Below are 17882 nucleotides of genomic sequence, written 5' to 3' on the forward strand. Positions count from 1 at the left end.
GAGTCGCCCCCCACCACCAGAGTTTCCAGACCTGTATGCACGGAGTATAGATACAAGGAGTCTGAACGGTATCGGGGTTTTCATAGCATTAATGTACGCAATAATAAACCTAAATCATAGTTCTCTTTTCTGCCACTGGCTGCGCAAGTACTCAGGACGTACCGTTGTTATTATTATTATTACACGTAAACATACACCATATACTAGCTCGCGAATGTTAAAATTAATTAAATTAAATATAAAATAAAAATTTATCTATTTAAAATTAATTTTAAGAAAACAATGGGTAGGTGTTGTGCTGTTCATGGTTGTCTTAGTGGCCGAAAGGCAAGTGAGAATGTAGAGAAAGTAGCTTTATTCAAAGCACCAAAAGTGAGTAACCTCAAAATAATATTGAAAATTTGTGTTATTAACAAATAATTCTAAAATTTATGTAGTTTTCTAATATTTGAAAAATATTTTTATTTATGTGCTTAAATATAAAAATATATATTACTTTTAAGGATGTTGAATTGCGTAGTAAATGGAGCTCAGCTTTGGGACAAGAATTAAAAGCTAGCAGTTTTATTTGCGAATTACACTTTAATCCAGAGAATGTGATTAAAACTGATCGAGAGATTTTAAAAGATGGTAGTGTATATGTGTATGAATACCAGAAAGTTCATTTGAGGAAGAAAGCTGAGCCAAAATCACATACTAATGACGACAATGAAAACAATTGTAGCTTGCTATTAAATAATGATTCTTCAACAATCTCTGATATAAATGACGATACGACAAGAAATATATCAATTTTTGTTGGCTGTGACGAGCATAAAAAAGAATTAACAAAAAAAATAATTAACAATTTCATAATAATGCGGGGGCATTTTCTAGTCAAATGTTTTAATAAAAGTGCTACGGAGAGAAAAGTTAAATGTAAATCCTAAAACTTTGTATTTAATTCCACATTTCTCAGAATATTTTTTTCCAGAGAGGTGTCAATAGCAACAAGACTTCCCGCGTAAGAATTTAAACGAGTGCTTCTCAAAAAGTGGCGCACTCTACCGGCAAAAAAATCTGTCCCCTAAATTACGACCATTCGTTCAACATTACGTTCAGACTCCTTGTATCTATACTTCGTGCCTGTATGAAAGACCGTGATTTCGACATTATACTCGAACCAAGGATCAGTAAACTTGCAACTAGATTGGATGCCACCAAGGATTTTGAGTTGCATTGAGCTTCGCATACTCCTTGCAGGATGGCGCAATACCATTAGTATCGAACCTATTGCAACATTCGATCGTCATATGCTTTAAGTCACGGACAGAGACTTATGAAGATAGACTGAGCGCTCCTATAAGAGGCACTGACAATTACACATAAAGGACAGAGATATACCGGGAGTACTGCGCTCTCTTTTCAATCGGCGTCATGGTGGGAGACAACGGAGCAGTGGAAGTGGAACAGCTATAGATATAGGCGCATAATTTCGCCTCATTCTCCTCTACCACCTCCATCCGCGCCACAAATATCATCAGAGAGTACAGAGAGTACACCAAGGAGTACTCCCGGCATATTTCTGTCCTTTAAATGTTTGCTTCATGCGGCTCATAAGAGCGCCCAGTCTATCTTTATAAGTCTATAGTCACGGACCTCAGCAGGGTCTTAGCATAGACTTATAAGACATATATAACGGTCACATCACGAACTTGTGACAGAATGCTGCCTGTCGGTACATACATAAGTCAGCGCTACAGAACGCTTCTATATCGGTCTACTTGACCATGAAACAAGCGGAAAAAATAATGATCACTCATCTATTCCAACGTCTATTCTGTGATTATCTTAACGTTCGTGACCACGGTCAGCCCCCTGACACTCACCACTGCTCGTATACTAAAAAATTGTACGCGTCTTGTCCCCGTTTTTTAGTTCCTCTACATGGCGCTAGTAGACTCCTGGTAGACTTCTGACACGCTAGCTGCCCTCGCTGACCGCGCGCAAGCTCGTCAGGTAACTACTAGTGTCACTAGTGGTGGAAATTGGCGGCAGAATCGAGGGACATTTTGCGAACCACTTTTAGCAGCATGTGTCAGGGGGCTGATCACGGTGTTACATACAGGCATGGAGCCTAGAGTAAGGCTCCATCACGGTCTTACATACAGGTCCGGAAACTAGTAGGGTGGGGAATGACTCAGATAATGAGGCAAAACCGTGGTTCTCGTCTTCGCCGTCTGCAGCGCTGCCCCCTCGGGGTGAGATAATCATAAATCAGATCCGAAAAGCTGATTTTTCGGAATCAACAATCCTGAACAACACTCAAAAATGAAGAAAAATGCGAATAAAAAATGATTGAGATGCTTACTAGCATTCCATGGCGGGCGTGATGATTGTTTTTTTTTACGGAATCCTCAAATGTTTAAGTCAATAAAATCCATAAACATCAAGCGAGGGCTCACAACTTTTGAGACAGTTTGACACACACTTTACACTGAGTTATGAACTGTCAAAAACTTCGATGAGCAGGTTATCTTATCGGTATATATCTATACCTATCATACCCCAGGCCAATGGCGCCCCTATCGGATAGATAGGAAACAAGACCGTGTGCCTCACTAACGGTGACACCTCTACCACTCAAAAGTGCCGGAGTTACCAGACCTATATTTAAGACCGTGGGCTCCATGCATACAGGACTTGCAACTCTGGTGGTGGGGGTGACTCAATTCTCGAGTCCGCTTCCAATAATTCTTAGATTGGCCGCAAGGGGCACTTCAACCTAGTAGGGTCACGCGTGTCACCTGCAGTCACCTGTAAGCGACAGAGATAGAAAAAATTTCTCTCTGTTGGCGCAAGCGCGCTACAGCCTAACCCCAATCAACCACATTGATTACTTTTTGACAACACCTGCTCTGGAAGTTGACTTTTCGAGCGCTGTATGTTATCTCCGAAACACACAATAATCGCATACTTGACTATGGGTATGTTCCGATATACACTGCGAGCACTGTTCAGTGCTCTTACTGGGGAGAAATTCGTTCCGTTATAGACGGACAGTATACAGTCGCAGTATCCTAGGGAAATATATGACGTCATAAATCGTCGCCATTTTTCTACTGTGAACACTGGTGCTTTCGAGGTAAGGTGCTTTCAGTGCTTTGATCACTTGATCAACAGCGTTCAGAAATTTAACAGCTTCCACTATTGATAATTATTATTATTGAATATTGTCATTTAAAAATACCGGCCGTTAAAAACAAAAATGGAAAATTTGAATAAATTGTGTTTATTGCAATGTGAAACAAATATTATGTATGAAATGAAAGTAACGCCAAAAAATGTCGATCACAGTATACTCCACTGCGTTCCGTTTTAAGCAGTAACCAGTATGGCTAACTATAAAGGAACGGCTTCGCAGTATACTAAATTGACGTCACACCTTACAGTGCTCGCAGTGTATATCGGAACATACCCTATAGGTATGTGTTTCATAAACGCACATGTTCGGTTAAGTATCAGATAACTGCACAGATTCCACCTAAACTATACTACTATAGAAATATAACCACACGAGTACAGTCTGTATTAAACTCACTCTGGCCGTGTTTGTAAATTGACAGCCAGTACTAAAAATTCCCTAGGGCAGAGACAGAGCTGTCCATGGACTCGGCAGCGCAAAAGAGATAAAAGATTGCTGACAGTACTGTCAGTCAATTTTCGAACACGGCCTCTATCTTTTTCACCTTACTAGAAACTATTCAAACGCCATCTGATGCCGCTATAGTAATTTAAGTTTGAAAATTAATATATTCCTCTCAAATTCGACTTCCAGATCAGTTTTTGTAAAAAATATTGTATTCTACGCGTGGGATAAGTAGCAAATATCTCATTCGTGATTACGACATTCGCTGTAAGGTTTATGAGACGTTCGTATGAAGACTCGTGTGCTTGTCGCAACTCGCCCGACGGCTCGTAGCGACATCTACCACACTCGTCTTCATACGAATGTCCCATAAACCTTACGCTCATGTCGCAACAACATGACTGTCTGATTATTTGCTACTTATCCCACATGTAGCATAAATAACTATATTGATATCCGAAATTGCGGATATCAGATACTAATACTATGAAAACGAATGTAATGATATGAAAAAAATGCAATATTAAAGAAAATGGGCAACCTCACCATTCAGCGGTTTGCGACAACGGCCAAAAATAACGAAATTTGAGGTTCTGTAACTCAGCCCTACTAGGGCCGTGTTCGAAAATTGACTGACAGTATTGTCAGCAATCTTTTATCTCTTTTGCGCTTCCAAGTTCGTGAATAGCTCTGACTCTGTTCTAGGGAATTTTGAGTACTGTCAGTCAATTTACGAACACGGTCTAGATAGTAGCGACGTAGTGCCGAAACCGTAAGCTACAAATTGATTCAATATCGTCACTCCTAGGTGCTCCTAGCCTACCCCCAGCACCAGAGTTGCAAGACCTGTATGTAAGACCGTGTTCGTGATCATACGGAACTGGTCAGCTGCGTGCGATGATTGCGCAGAACACACTAAAAGCACAAGTCAGTCAAAACATGGCGTTTCTAGGCGAAGCTAATCGTTATTCTCCGTTTTTGGCAGCGCAAAATGACTCGTTTCATAGTGCTTCGTATGATTTGTCAGCCAATACTTTGGTCCCAGACATTTACGGTTCACAACGATCACAGTAAGTCTATACTCCATCTAATTATTCTTTCGTCCGTCGTCCGGTACGTAACCTATACTTGCTCTGTCAAATATTGTTCTACCGTTATATCATACACTTTGAATTTCAATGCAAAACAAACGTCCCAAGTTTCACTATCATCAATCGTTGTACCTGATGATTTTTCCTTGAAGCCCCGGTAAAATTCATTGAACCGCAACGTCTAGAACTTGCCAAAAAAAAAAACCCGCTTGTCATGACACGGAAATGAGTCGTTCCCTTGTCTAATTCAGAATCAAATTGTACGAGTGTCAATTCTTTGCAACAATATAGGGCACCATTGACTACCGCGACTTCAGTAGTTGGACTTCAATTCAAAGACGGAGTTGTGATAGCAGCTGATGTGCTCGGGTCGTACGGGTCATTGGCCCGCTTCCGAAATTGTCAGCGCATAATGAAGGTCAATGACAACATCATCTTGGGAGCTGGTGGAGATTATGCAGATTTTCAGTACCTGAAGAACATCATTGAACAAAAGATGTAAGCTGCACTGAATTGAATCTAACACACGCTATTATAATTGAATAAACAATTGTTAAAGACTCGGTATTACCAACAATTATTCTAGACTTGAAGAAGAATGCCTAGATGATGGATTCTCCTTGAAACCTAAATCACTGCACTGTTGGTTGACTAGAGTAATGTACAATAGGCGCTCAAAATTCGATCCGTTTTGGAACAATTTTATCATCGCTGGACTGGAATATGGACAGCCGTGAGTAAACTTATCAACCCTGAACATTGATACGCCAATTTTGGTTGTACATGCTACAGCTAATAATTCGGCAAATGCCAATCGTCTAAGACCTTCAAATTTCATTATTCCCCCTTGAATTTCACGTGTTTATTTGAGGGTTGCTAATAAAACACCTATTCACCCAGGTTCATGGGAACGGTAGACAAGCTCGGAACAGCTTACATTGATCCTGTGATTGCAACTGGTTACGGAGCTTACATGGCGACACCTCTGTTAAGAAAGGCTCTAGAGTCTAAGCCAGATTTGAATAAAGAAGAAGCTATAGATATTTTGACCAAAGCCATGCAGGTTCTCTTTTACAGAGATGCCAGATCATTTCCAAAGGTCAGTAAATCCTCCTGAACAAGCATGAAAATTTCCACAGTATAGTTTAAAAGTGAACCGAAAATTGGGTATAAAGCATCTGAATTTCATCTGTGTTACAGTACCAAATTGGAATCATAAGTAAAGAAGGAATAGAGATTAGGGGACCACTGACACTAGAAAGCAACTGGGAGCTTGCTCACATGATTGGATAAACATGATGCAGAATATGAGGGAATACAAATAATTGCATAAAACTGCGGTGAATGTGATAATAGTGTTGAATGTGTTTTCAAATGTTCTAGCACAGAATTGAACTATTAGCGCAGCTCCGTGAAATTGATTCTTCTTTTATATCAGTAATAAAATAAAACGTAAAATTTGATTTATTTATATGGTTCACGTCTGTACATGATGTATTTGAATTTAATACTATTTACATACTCTGATATATTTATTGAGTCAGAATTTCACTGCCTGTATCAGTAATGAGAATGGTGTGCTCCGCTTGAGCAGTACGTGCATTGTCTGTGGTCACTGCCGTCCAGCCATCCTCCAGGATTTCTACGTCAGGCCCACCTTGTGTCAGTACAGGTTCAATTGTGAATGTCATTCCAGTCTGCATCTTTCCAGGTTCGTCGTTTTCTGGAAAAATTGAAAGTTGAAATTATTAAGAGGTAGGAAAATTAATGCATACATATAATTGATAACAATGTTCAAAATTCATAAGATATTGTTCAATTTATTCGGTTGAAATTTTCCCAAGCTGAATATATTCCAGAAGTTAGTAATTTTTAATCCACAATCTATATCTCTAGTCCTACTGTCATGAATCGAACTTACTGAAGTGACAAATGTCTGGAGGTCCATGGAAGTAATTGCCAATGCCATGGCCTGCAAAAGCGGGAACAATTCCAAAGCCATGTTTTTGCGCTGTTTCCTCAATAATCTGACCTGATGGATGCACAGTAAAAATTGGGTTAAGCTAATGATTCACTTAATTATTGAATTCAAGAGATAGTGTCGATTTGTGAATGATTACCAATTGAAGAGAAATTTTCATTGGGTTTACATATAGAAATAGCTTTAGATAGGCATGTTTCTGTTGCATCGATCAATTGGCGAGCTTCTTCATCAACTTCGCCTACCTTGAACATTGCAGAACAATCGCCATGGTACCCATTCAAAAATACCTGTAATCGGAAAGGCTTGATTGAAGATTACAGTATTCTATTGCTTTAACCTTTAATCGGTACACTTCTACAGCCAATCACTAACTGTACACTTGGGTGTTTCTTATCTGGCAAACTCCAAGAAATATTAGTTTTGGCTGTAATGAAGATTTCTTCAGGAATCCAATGCAAAATTGTCCGTCAAATGATTGAGAATGCAAGGAAATAGGATGAAATCGAATTTCACAAAAATTAGTCATAAATAAATCTTAGCCGTTAGAGTCTGGCAGCTAAGAATATTGCGAAATGGATAAAACCAGCTGGGTGAGCCACACCCAGTGTACTGTACTAGAGTTCAAACATTTTGATTCTGAGCGATCTACTGTACCGTTATATCAACGTTGAGTATATCGCCATTGTGCAAAGGTCTACTGTCCGGGATTCCGTGACAAGCAACATTATTTATGCTTGTACAAATTGACTTTGGAAAACCCTGATAATTCAAAGGACTGGGATAAGCTCCATTGTCAATAATCAATTGATGAAGTTTAGCGTCCAACTGTTCGGTTGTGAAACCAACCTGAAAAAATCAATCTAATGTGTGAGCAGTTTGTCAACGGCAAACTTGAATAACTAGAGGCAGAGACTAATAGATCTTTGCTGATTTAACCTTTAAGAAATTTCGAACTTTGCCTAATATTTGCCTGGCCAAAATACAGCTGTGCCTCATGCATTCTATTTGGTTTTTATCTTTGATTTCTGCTTCCTTCGGTCTGTCACAAGGAATTGACGATTCGGCATAAGATGGTTTTGGGATGTAAGAAGGTACACTTTTTCTATCAGAGACAATTGGCCATGGTTTGACAATGCCATATTTGCCAGAAGAAGTTTTTAGGTTCGTCTCTGATGAAATCTGTTAATTTATTGCAAATTGTTGAGAGTTAGAACTTAGAAAAAAAAGGTTTGGTCTGGATTTCGTATCTGTACCTTTGACTCTCGTTTGAAAAAGTTTTTGAAAAATGTACATGCCGGTTGAGTGGTAATTATTGTCTTATTGAAAGTTTTCAACATTGTGACACGTCTCATGGGTGAATGAGATACGTTAAAACTTTAAAAATCCTACTCTTCATCAAAAGATCCGAGTTGCAAAAATTCACCCTTCAACTTGCAAGCTCTTCGCAAAATAAATTTTATAACATCTATAAAAGGAGATAACTAGGAATGTCTGTCACTGTAGAAATAAAGTCTGGATCAATCTTCGGTGATTTTGCATTTGGCCGGCTAAGGTACCATGGAATAAACATAAGTTCATTCGTTCGATAACATCAAATAGATTTCCTGAAATCACAAACTATCAATCACTCATTCATTTCTACAGCTCCAAATTTACAGAAATTAATAATTGTCAGTAACAATAATGAACGCCGGCATGGATGGACAGTAAGTTATCACACCGTGGTTATCACCAAAGGTTATTACCATGGAGACTAGAGTACAGGAGTCCAATCTCTGTATTACTATATTTATAGGATCAGAACGTCCGGAGCGACGCTGGTGATAAAACCGTGCACTATTAAATCTCGGAGTTTCGTGGACGCTTTTTCTGCCTCTCCGCCTTAGAGATTGGACTCCAGTACTCTAGTCTCCATGGTTATTACTTAAGAAGATGCGGAGATGTATGGACCATGTGTTCCTGCGCAGCCATGACTAAGAACCAGAACCACGGTCTTACATACAGGTCTTGCGACTCTGAGTTTCGACGTGGGCCTCTTAACGTGTCAAGCCGCTAGCATCGCTGCGATCGAGGGATGCCCGGTGCGACAAGGATGACGATAGTCGCGCTCGCGCGTCACATGGGCGTGGAATCCTAACGTCAAAGGCTTATTCAAACATTGTAGGTTATGTTGATGCATCCCTCGATCGCAGCTCTATCTGGATTTTTCTTCAACAGAGGAGCCACTCTCTACCATTGGAATTCTATTGAGTCGCAAGACCTGTATGTAAGACCGTGACCAGAACTAATGGTGTGCCCACGGTCTTACGTACAGGTCTGGCAACGAAGGTAGTGGGGGTGGTTCATTTCACGGCCGGTTATTTATCTCACTTTGTGTCCGCCAGGCCGGCGTTGTGATCGAGGGATGGATAATCAACGCGTACGCAATGCAGCGCCAACCTAATAATGATATTATTATTGGCACATTTTCATCCCTACCATCCCTACCCCACGTACATCCCTAGATAGCAGCGCTGCGACATGGCTATTTCAAACACTAAAAACCACGGACAACAAGACAACCACGCCGCTCTGTAGAAAATTGGCTTCGTTGCCAGACCTATATGTACGACCGTAGGTGTGCCCCGCAGTGTGAAAATAAGAGGTGGAGTACGGCGGAAATCCGCCAGGGACCTGATGCGTCGGTGAGGATGAAGTAAATAATAATGGCGGCGATCTAGCAAGCAGTATTCACGAAAGTTTGACGTTTGCATGTGGAAAATCAAATCTGCTGCTGAAGATTACATGGGTACATTAATATTTGACAAAAGAAAGTAATTGTATGATGAATATATGTGACTATAGCGTCAATATATTAGTGAAAATGAAATGCATAATGAATCGAAAGACCAGATTAAATAAAACTCCATCAGAACGCTTTCTTGATATAAAGAAAACGGTAATCACAATGAATCAATCATGCAAAGGATGCATAATAATAAATGTATGGGGTAATAATGAAGTAATTACGCGATATATAATATTATTATTATTATATTAAAATATTTCAAAAATTTAATGTGGCTTTTTTCACGTAGAGTATAGTTTGGCTTGCTTCTTTTTTACCCTACTAATCTTTACCATTTCTCGACTTTTTGTTCTACTTAATTGACGCATTCTCATGAGTATACTAATGTAGACAGTATGCAATGACTTCTTCATTATGCAAATGACATGGAAACGAGAACTCACAATTTATTAGAGCATCATCAACTGTCACCTGATATAAATTAGGTACGCCATAGTTGAAGTGCTTTTTCGCAAATAAAATGATTGAATTTAAGATCAACGCCAAATTTTTTCACAGCACTGGACCACTTTCGAAATATAATAGGATCTTTGGGAGCACGAAACAAGGAGATTGTTTCGTCAGCTCCTAGACATCCGCTCCGACAGTCGGGCAAACAACAATTCACCATTTTCTTGTCTTTTGACTAAACGATAGAGACCCAAACGTCAATTTTGGATTACCTGTCAACTTTCGTAAATACTGTGTGGTTAAATCGCCCACATTATTGTTTACCTCGTCCGCACCGACGCATCAGGCCTCTCGCGGATCCCCACCGTACTAAGACAAAATAATCACAGCGACCGAGGGCCAGTCGGACCACCTCTTATTTTTATACCGTGGTGTGCCCGGACTATGGAGACCATAGACATATAAGAATAGACCGCGTGAGCGGGCTGAGAAGGCGATAGCGCGGTAGAACGAGAAAGCTGCGTATAAGCCCCTCTCTATCCTTGTCTAATCGCGCATGCGCGGGACACGCGAGTCGTGTATGCCAGTATACTACACTGCGAGAGAATGCTCGGCGCGCAGACGCGCGATTAGACGAGGATAGAAGGATGGGCCCATGCGCAGCTTTCTCTTTCTATCCCGCTATCGCATTCACCAACGAGCTACCTCCGAGCTCGCGCGGTCTATTCTTATATATCTATGGGCGGAATCGTCGGAAAGTGGATCGTGAAAGTGATGAAAGATCTTGTAGTTCGGGATGTATCCGCAAGCGATACCAACGCCTGGTCACGAATAGGATACATACGTGAGGATCGACGATTCAAAATTACCGCGCTGACGGAGCCTGCAGTGGTAGCGCTGCCAGGCGGGTACAATCCACGGATGGTTCATAACTTTCACAGTCCATTTTGCCAGCATTGCGGTTGGCCTCCTTACCTCTAGTCTCCATGGCCTGGACCATGTGAAGGCCATCTTGGATTTTCAACAAACCACTTTCGGGATCATTTGGCGCACGTTTTAAGGCGCCGTTGACCAAGCTCGTAAATATCCATTTCGTGACGTCATAAGCACTTCAGCGCTTCTGGACTTTTAACGTTGAACTAAGACCGCTGATTTCATTAGCCAATTCCGTCAAATCCGACCAATGAAATCACCTACAAACCAAGACAGACTTCTTGTGAATTACTCAGGTAGCATTTCATGCGCCGTCATGTAACATCCGATCGGAACGTCCGTATGTTTTATCGACTATTATTACTGCATGTTACTTTTATCAACTAACCAAACTCGAAGTACGAGAATCTTGTAACCATAAGAAATTAAAACAACTGTCTAACTATTTGGAATATCCCTAGATGGAAATAACTATGAAATTCACTAACCAAGGCTTAAAAACCATGTTACGAGATCTTCGTACTACAGAGAGCTATAATATTATTATACGTTACTATATATCTCTATCATATTAACACCATAATTAACTAACACGATTATATCCAATTATTATATAGCACTCGACAATGCCATTTGTGCATTCGGAGCTGAGAGCTATACTATGAGCAACTTACGCTTTACCATATAGCCTGGAGTATAGAAGACTGTAAAACCATAGATAAATGTATAACCAATATAATGTAAAGATAGCACTGCTGCAATAACCCATAAAACCAGAGATTGCAAAACCATCAAAACCGTGAATACTAATTATCCAGTATGAACTATACCTTCCTCCGTAACGCCGTATTGTAGGCAACACGCGCAACGTTTTGAAGGCAATGCAGATCTCCAATGTGGAGCCATACAGAGCTTCACCTAGAGAATACATTAGGAAACTTACCGACGAAACGATTGAAGGTAAATCAACTCACACTAAACTCAAAGATGCATACGTGGCAACGCCCAATGACAGGCAACCAACAAGTATAAAGAAAACGTTCTAGAAGCTTCCAAGCCGATTTATATCAATATAAGAATTAACAATTACAGAAGAGAATTATATACAAAAAGCACACATGTAAACCTGCTCTAAAGCTATGAATTATCAGATTATTAAATACCCTAAATCTGTTAAGATAGTTATAACACAAACACCTAATAGCTAATGAACTAAGATAACAGGCGTGCATGCGCAAGGATGTCGTGTCCTAATTAGTTCCTAGAAAAAGAGGGGAGGTGCGCAAAGGTGACCAAAAATCTAAAGAGGGGGATCGTTCTGCGCAACGATCGACCCCTATAAAAACGGCGACCGATCACTCGATCGTCCTCTTGGTTTCTACCTCCAGATTCGTCATCTTGTTCCGGTACAGTCTCGCGGTAAAATCCTTTAGCCTTTTGCATTTAAACTTTTCATACAACGTTACTCTGCCCAAAAGTCCAGCGAGCTTTCAGCTCCATTGTGTCATATTAAGTTTAAGATCTTACACTGTGTAACTCCGTTTTTGTGACTTTAAATATTGAACTTATAAAATAAATCAAAGTTAATCAAAGTATCCGAATATATTAGAATCAGTTATTCCGCTAAATCCTCTCACCAATCTACGCTGCAAGTCATCACATCCAGAATATTCTCAAAAAGGTAAGCCAATTAATTAAATCTTTTATCCAACAATCACTCCTTCTTCGGTTCGTTCGATTAGAGCGACAGAATGCCCGTTGTCCGGTGTATTTCAATACTTGATCGGTAATTGGTGAGCCAAACTACTGACGTGAGTCTAGCTGTAGCTGTGTGTGAATGTTTCCGGTGTCTAACATATGGAGATTTCCACTAGGTACTGTTCCGACGTCACAGTCAGATCATGCAAGATCCCACTGATATATATATACACTGGATTGGATATTACCGTATACTCTACGTGTAAGCTCGTGTGTCCAATTGAACACTTGAATTTCCGCCATCTTGTACAGAAAGTTGTCACAGAATGCGCGCTAGATTTGAACTGCGTAAAATATGCTATTTAAATCTAACGATATATTCGTCACACAAAAAAGTTTTTGACGAGTAAAATAATGTTTGATACATTAAATGAAGAACAAATCATTTTTTCGAAGGTATATTATTATTTACAATTATATGATGTAAAAGATCATTAAATAATATGACGAAAAACTTGTATTTAAGCGTGATTTTTCTTTATGTTCAAAAGAAGTCCTCAATTCTAAGAAGTTTCCGTCCATTATCCTTTATCCTATGGTGGGCTGAATTTCATACGGATTATTCAAAAATTTGTATAACACTAATTCAACCGTTAGGGAATCCATTTACCATCCATTGATCATCAAAGTGGAGCTTAAGACATGTAAAAAAAGTTTTGAATTAAACTATATCGAATTGGGTGAGTAAAAACTTTATTCAAAAATATGGAGAATAAAACATTCCTTGCAAACGTTAAGGAATTTTTATAGAGTTGCGTGCGATAAACCACAACAATATAATTAGTAGTATCAATCCACAATCCATTCACATGAAGAAAAAGTTACAAGCACAATGAAAAGAAAATAAAAAAGATGTACATATCTGAGCATGCAAATCAGGTACAAATGTGTAGGTGCTCATGTAATTTGGTTACATTCACTGTGGTGGGCCGATCGGATTCATCCTGAAATTCGGTCTGCTGCAAGTTTTCACCTACAGATAAGTTACTAATAAATAACGACAATGGAAATACACAGAAATGTGTCACACACGATTTTTCTGTAACAGAGCACTTTATAATCTGTAGGTAATTAACCGCTTCGACGACATTGACGCAATAGTGCATCACATCAACGTGTCTTTATGCACACTGAGTTTTCTCTGACCTAAAAGGGATTAATAGTTTCAGATCTTACCAAATAACGTTGGGATACTGCCTTTTCGTAAAGTTATATAATTTTTACTTTTCTTCTGAAAGCAAGAGAGTTCAAAGTGGTCGGAACACAGAAAGCTATCACTTGATGGAGACCACGGACCAATGTTTATATTTGCGATCCACTGCTTCATAATATCAGGTTCATCCAATGGGAACCTACATAACAAGCAAAGTTTAAATTTATTAATTCACACGTTATGTTGCATTGAGTAACGGTACTTACTTGAAGAATGAATAGCCACGTCCATATTCCCTTAATCGGTGACAAGATGAACACTCTGATTTTGGGTTGTCAAATATAGTTGGTACACTGTTCTTTTTCAATGTAATTAGGAATCCTGTCCTATCAGAGCAGTCATTTGTAAAATGAGCCGAACACAATGTGCTATTTCGGTTTGGCTTCCAGTCCTTCCTCTTCATTTCTTTTAACCACTGCTGAAGGTGCAACACATCTTTCACGGGAAATCTACATATCGAATTATAATTTAATCCCTGAGTCAATAATACCCGAGTTTTCAATTTCAATTACAATAAGATCGGTTCATAATTCAAATATTGTGAATTTTTACTGACACGATTCGTACGTTATAATACTCGTTAAATATAATTAGTAAATACTTCATATGCTGACATAACCTCTGCAAGTTATCATTTGCAGAACGCTTCAGCGTTGTATACTCACTTGTGAAATGATCGCCCACTATATTTTGATTGCTTTGTTTTGCAAAAAACGCAGGTACTCATTGTTACCTCAATAATTGTTACTGTAATTTTCCAACACAATCGATTATATACACATACATATATCACGTATATATTTATATATATCTGAAGTGACAAGAATCTGTACAAAATGGCTACCGTTCAATTGGCGTGACGGCACCACGCTTAAATCCAATTCAGTGTATATATATATCAGTGCAAGATCCTGATCGGCAGCGCCATGCGGCAGAATAATGCATGATTGCTGTATGGCGACGCAAAACCAGGCAAAACAAGCGAGCAAACAGCAAAGCTGCATGGGACTGTCAAACAGAGCTTGCTGCAGCATTCGTGCGACGTCTGCCGCAATTATGTTCTTCGTACTTCGCAAGCTTCCTGCACGTACGCGCAGGATGCTTATACCCTATATATTACATACAATAATAGCGGGAACCGGGGAACTTGGGCTTCCCAGTAAAACGTGTAAATATATAGTCGACGATATTTTATCAGCCGTAAGACATACACGTGCTGGAAGGGAAACAAAAAGAAATGCTTTACCTCATTTCACAGCATAAGTGTTTCAAATTATCTTTCAAAATTAATGCACATATGGAGACCTGCATGCCGTGTCCAAATGTTGTCATATAATACAATATTACCTATATTAGCTCACTTTATAAGCTAAATTTTTGGCCATTGCTATTACTTTTACGTACGAAAGTGATATTTCGGCTAATTTAAAGTCACGTAATTCTCAGAGATTTGTATTTGTTGCCTCTACTATAACTATATGCAATATTATTAATAATTCCTGTAGCTTGTCTATATACATGCCTGAATCATGATTAGGCTGAAACTAAACCCCCTTAGTCAACTCACAAAGGCAACGGTGTAATTGTTTGAATGACTGTAGAATGGCGAGGCATGCCGATGCTAATCCTTATTTACGTTGCAATATCGTCAATAATGATAGTTCTGAGGAAATATCTTTGAATAATGGAAACGTTGTAGCATCTATTTTACCAAATGATAGTTCTCCTTACGAACTGCAAAGTTCAGTTACGTGGAATAACTTAGCTCACGAGGCAAAAGATAATTCTTCCGAATATGGGTGTTCAAATTCAGATGCTATCTGTGAAGATGATAGTAACAGTCAGTCTATGGGTGAAGAAGGCAGTACTCGATTAAAAAATTGCTTTCGAACACAGTTAGCTGATTGTTTTATTGAGAATAACATCGACAATGTTCAGGCGAACTCAATACTTACAGTTCTTAGATCACATTGCTGTTTGGCTTCTCGTCCAGAAGATGTAAGAATATTGATTGGGACTTGCAATCGTCGCGTTGAATTGATTGATGTTGAACCCGGAAAATATTGGCATGTAAGTTTTGTTGCTGGAATTTTAAAAGAACTTTCCAAACACACATATGCCATACCTAATATCTTAAAAATTGATGTTAGTACTGATGGAGCTGCTGGCGCAAAAGACGGTTCAACTCAGTATTGGCCTATCCAGTTCTGAATCATAAATATTCCTGATAGCTCAATACTTATCGCAGGTGTCTATTATGGGAAGGGTAAGCCGAAAGATCCGGACAATTTCTTTAAAATGTTCACAAATGAAGTCCAAGAGGTTTTCGCCAGCGGTGGTATCCACTTCAAGAATCATTTAGTAAAATTAAAGTTCAGATGCTTCATAGCTGATGCTCCGTATTGATTCCTTGGAGGTATTCCAAGAGTTTGAAGAAGATCCTGGAAGACAACGATCTCTAGTAAGCATTATAGTTTTATCATATCACCCGATACTGTATTTTTTCTTGGGTGGTAACTAATTTCAGTGACGTTTATTGCAAGTTTAAAAACGAGTGATATGGATTTCAGAGACAATATCTTATTAACGTTGGTGGTGTCACAGCTAGAGATGCTCTCAACCAATTTCTGAAGGAAGCCATGACGGATAGCCTGACACAAAAATTCTCTTGGACTGGAAAGTCTGTTTCAGATAAAGAGAATCTCCAACCGTTATTTAATACCTGTATCGGAAAGGTATTTTTTGGTATGTATGACTAAGATTATCGTTATTGACTAATAATACGATTCGATGATTGTTTACGCAGATGCCTTACGTGAGTGTCGAACAATACCACAGCCACATGATAGTACAGAATTTGCGAGACTGATGCAAGAGGCAATTCGGGGCGCACAAAAAAGATTGCGGGATGCAAAACGACGTGCCAATCGCTCTGTCCATGTGGAGGGTCGCTGACAAAAATATATGGCTGAAATGGCTCATCGTTACGAGGTTGAACACCCAGGACAATGACACTGCGGAATAAGAGACCCACAATTTGCCTATTAAAGATCCTACGTGTATTCAAACATACGTACCTATGTACTTTGTTTGACTAAGAAATATTTTAGTACGTATAGCTGTAATGTTAGTTTTTATGTTTATGCTCAAGCATAGTATTTATAATTGGTACTGCAGCTGTGATATCCACAAGTGACATGTGTTTTCCAATGAAACATTATACCTATATCAACAAATGCGGCGGGTTTGTACAAACATAGCTATAAAATAGCTAACATTTAGATACTGTAGACACTTTTGGTATCTGGTATAAATTTTTTGATTTCAAATACTTCATTATTATCTACTATTCTACTCATTTGATATCAGTTTATCAATACTATTATAAACTGTAGTTGATAATTTTAAGCTACAACGTATAAAACATATTTATATTAATAACTGTACAACGGTAGAAGAGACCCTCTCTTCTAGTCTTGTTGTAGACATAGATTTGAAAGTCAGTGTTTTTCTTGTTCATTTTTGTTCGCCAGTAACTGTAACACGTTTATAACTAATTATCTTTAAGTAAAAGTAAAAAATATGCAAACTTATATTATACCTATATATACATATATATGGATGTAATATATCATATATTTTACTATAGCCGCATATTAATAATACAAAATATAAATATTATTATAATTATATAGTATAACGATTATAGTCAACGAATGACCTGCCATGTTCTGTGATTTTGAACATTATATTTTAAATAAATGAGAAAATCTAACAATATATAGTTTTCTTTTTTTTTTGAAGATGATTTATCTTGACCTTGGAGATTTGTTGATTAAAGTTATTCTTGGATATGAAGGTCACAACTCAAAACACCACACACTAGACGTTCCACGTGTGCTCATGTGCTCTGACTCAACCATAACGGCTGTGTATTTTATTTCTTTTTAACAAACCAACTATAATTATGAATTCGTGGGAGTTACGTGTTGCCAACGTAGTGTGTTTCGGTTTTTGTCTTTATTGCCTTTTTGTTC

The 17882-nt window shown here is 38.7% G+C and overlaps 3 protein-coding genes and 1 long non-coding RNA gene across 10 annotated transcripts; 2 read left to right on the plus strand and 2 right to left on the minus strand.

Moving 5' to 3' along the window:
• The first annotated feature begins 4483 nt into the window (after positions 1–4483).
• Prosbeta7 (proteasome subunit beta type-4) lies at positions 4484–6190 on the plus strand. Its single transcript, XM_046622878.1, has 5 exons — positions 4484–4698; positions 5011–5217; positions 5306–5452; positions 5620–5818; positions 5920–6190. Exons 1-5 carry the CDS (start codon positions 4526–4528, stop codon positions 6010–6012), a joined length of 819 nt encoding a protein of 272 aa, XP_046478834.1. The 5' UTR covers positions 4484–4525; the 3' UTR covers positions 6013–6190.
• On the minus strand, positions 6168–8648 carry LOC124217384 (methionine aminopeptidase 1D, mitochondrial). 3 transcript variants are annotated; one of them, XM_069135279.1, is made up of 7 exons: positions 8628–8648; positions 7957–8307; positions 7640–7882; positions 7358–7549; positions 6840–6990; positions 6641–6751; positions 6168–6442 (listed from the first exon to the last, which is right to left on the minus strand). In XM_069135279.1, the coding sequence occupies exons 2-7, from the start codon at positions 8053–8055 to the stop codon at positions 6252–6254; spliced, it is 987 nt and encodes a 328-aa protein (XP_068991380.1). In that variant the 5' UTR covers positions 8056–8307; positions 8628–8648; the 3' UTR covers positions 6168–6251. The 3 variants fall into 3 exon arrangements, with proteins under 3 accessions (XP_068991380.1, XP_046478831.1, XP_046478830.1); XM_046622875.2 differs by lacking the exon at positions 8628–8648 and adding an exon at positions 8424–8438; XM_046622874.1 differs by lacking the exon at positions 8628–8648 and having other exon boundaries at positions 7957–8441.
• A 3602-nt stretch (positions 8649–12250) lies between these two features.
• LOC124217392 (uncharacterized) lies at positions 12251–17602 on the plus strand. Of its 3 annotated transcripts, none has more exons than XR_011177021.1 (5): positions 12251–12555; positions 15803–15915; positions 16094–16306; positions 16416–16590; positions 16652–16784. It is a non-coding gene; the product is annotated as an uncharacterized lncRNA (long non-coding RNA). The 3 variants fall into 3 exon arrangements; XR_011177022.1 differs by lacking the exon at positions 12251–12555 and adding an exon at positions 14482–14564; XR_011177020.1 differs by lacking the exon at positions 12251–12555 and having other exon boundaries at positions 14646–15915; positions 16652–17602.
• LOC124217389 (uncharacterized) lies at positions 13015–14709 on the minus strand. Of its 3 annotated transcripts, none has more exons than XM_069135751.1 (5): positions 14511–14709; positions 14052–14294; positions 13809–13984; positions 13547–13605; positions 13015–13266 (listed from the first exon to the last, which is right to left on the minus strand). In XM_069135751.1, the coding sequence occupies exons 1-5, from the start codon at positions 14570–14572 to the stop codon at positions 13219–13221; spliced, it is 588 nt and encodes a 195-aa protein (XP_068991852.1). In that variant the 5' UTR covers positions 14573–14709; the 3' UTR covers positions 13015–13218. The 3 variants fall into 3 exon arrangements, with proteins under 3 accessions (XP_068991852.1, XP_046478838.1, XP_046478840.1); XM_046622882.2 differs by having other exon boundaries at positions 13491–13605; positions 14511–14708; XM_046622884.2 differs by lacking the exon at positions 13547–13605 and having other exon boundaries at positions 14511–14708.
• Positions 17603–17882: the final 280 nt, after the last annotated feature.

This window comes from Neodiprion pinetum, chromosome 4, assembly GCF_021155775.2.
Source record: "Neodiprion pinetum isolate iyNeoPine1 chromosome 4, iyNeoPine1.2, whole genome shotgun sequence".
Classification (NCBI taxonomy): domain Eukaryota; kingdom Metazoa; phylum Arthropoda; class Insecta; order Hymenoptera; family Diprionidae; genus Neodiprion; species Neodiprion pinetum.

Coding starts and splice junctions, on each gene's coding strand:
- LOC124217384 (XM_069135279.1), bottom strand. CDS start 8,055: ATGAGACGTGTCACAATGTTGAAAACTTTCAATAAGACAATAATTACC. Junction 7,883..7,956: donor TTTTCAAACGAGAGTCAAAG/GTACAGATACGA, acceptor ATAAATTAACAG/ATTTCATCAGAGACGAACCT. Junction 6,752..6,839: donor TGAAAATTTCTCTTCAATTG/GTAATCATTCAC, acceptor TGCATCCATCAG/GTCAGATTATTGAGGAAACA.
- LOC124217389 (XM_069135751.1), bottom strand. CDS start 14,572: ATGAGTACCTGCGTTTTTTGCAAAACAAAGCAATCAAAATATAGTGGG. Junction 13,606..13,808: donor CAGTATCCCAACGTTATTTG/GTAAGATCTGAA, acceptor ACTTATCTGTAG/GTGAAAACTTGCAGCAGACC. Junction 13,267..13,546: donor ATCGGCCCACCACAGTGAAT/GTAACCAAATTA, acceptor ACATGTCTTAAG/CTCCACTTTGATGATCAATG.
- Prosbeta7 (XM_046622878.1), top strand. CDS start 4,526: ATGATTGCGCAGAACACACTAAAAGCACAAGTCAGTCAAAACATGGCG. Junction 4,699..5,010: donor TACGGTTCACAACGATCACA/GTAAGTCTATAC, acceptor GCAACAATATAG/GGCACCATTGACTACCGCGA. Junction 5,453..5,619: donor GGACTGGAATATGGACAGCC/GTGAGTAAACTT, acceptor CTATTCACCCAG/GTTCATGGGAACGGTAGACA.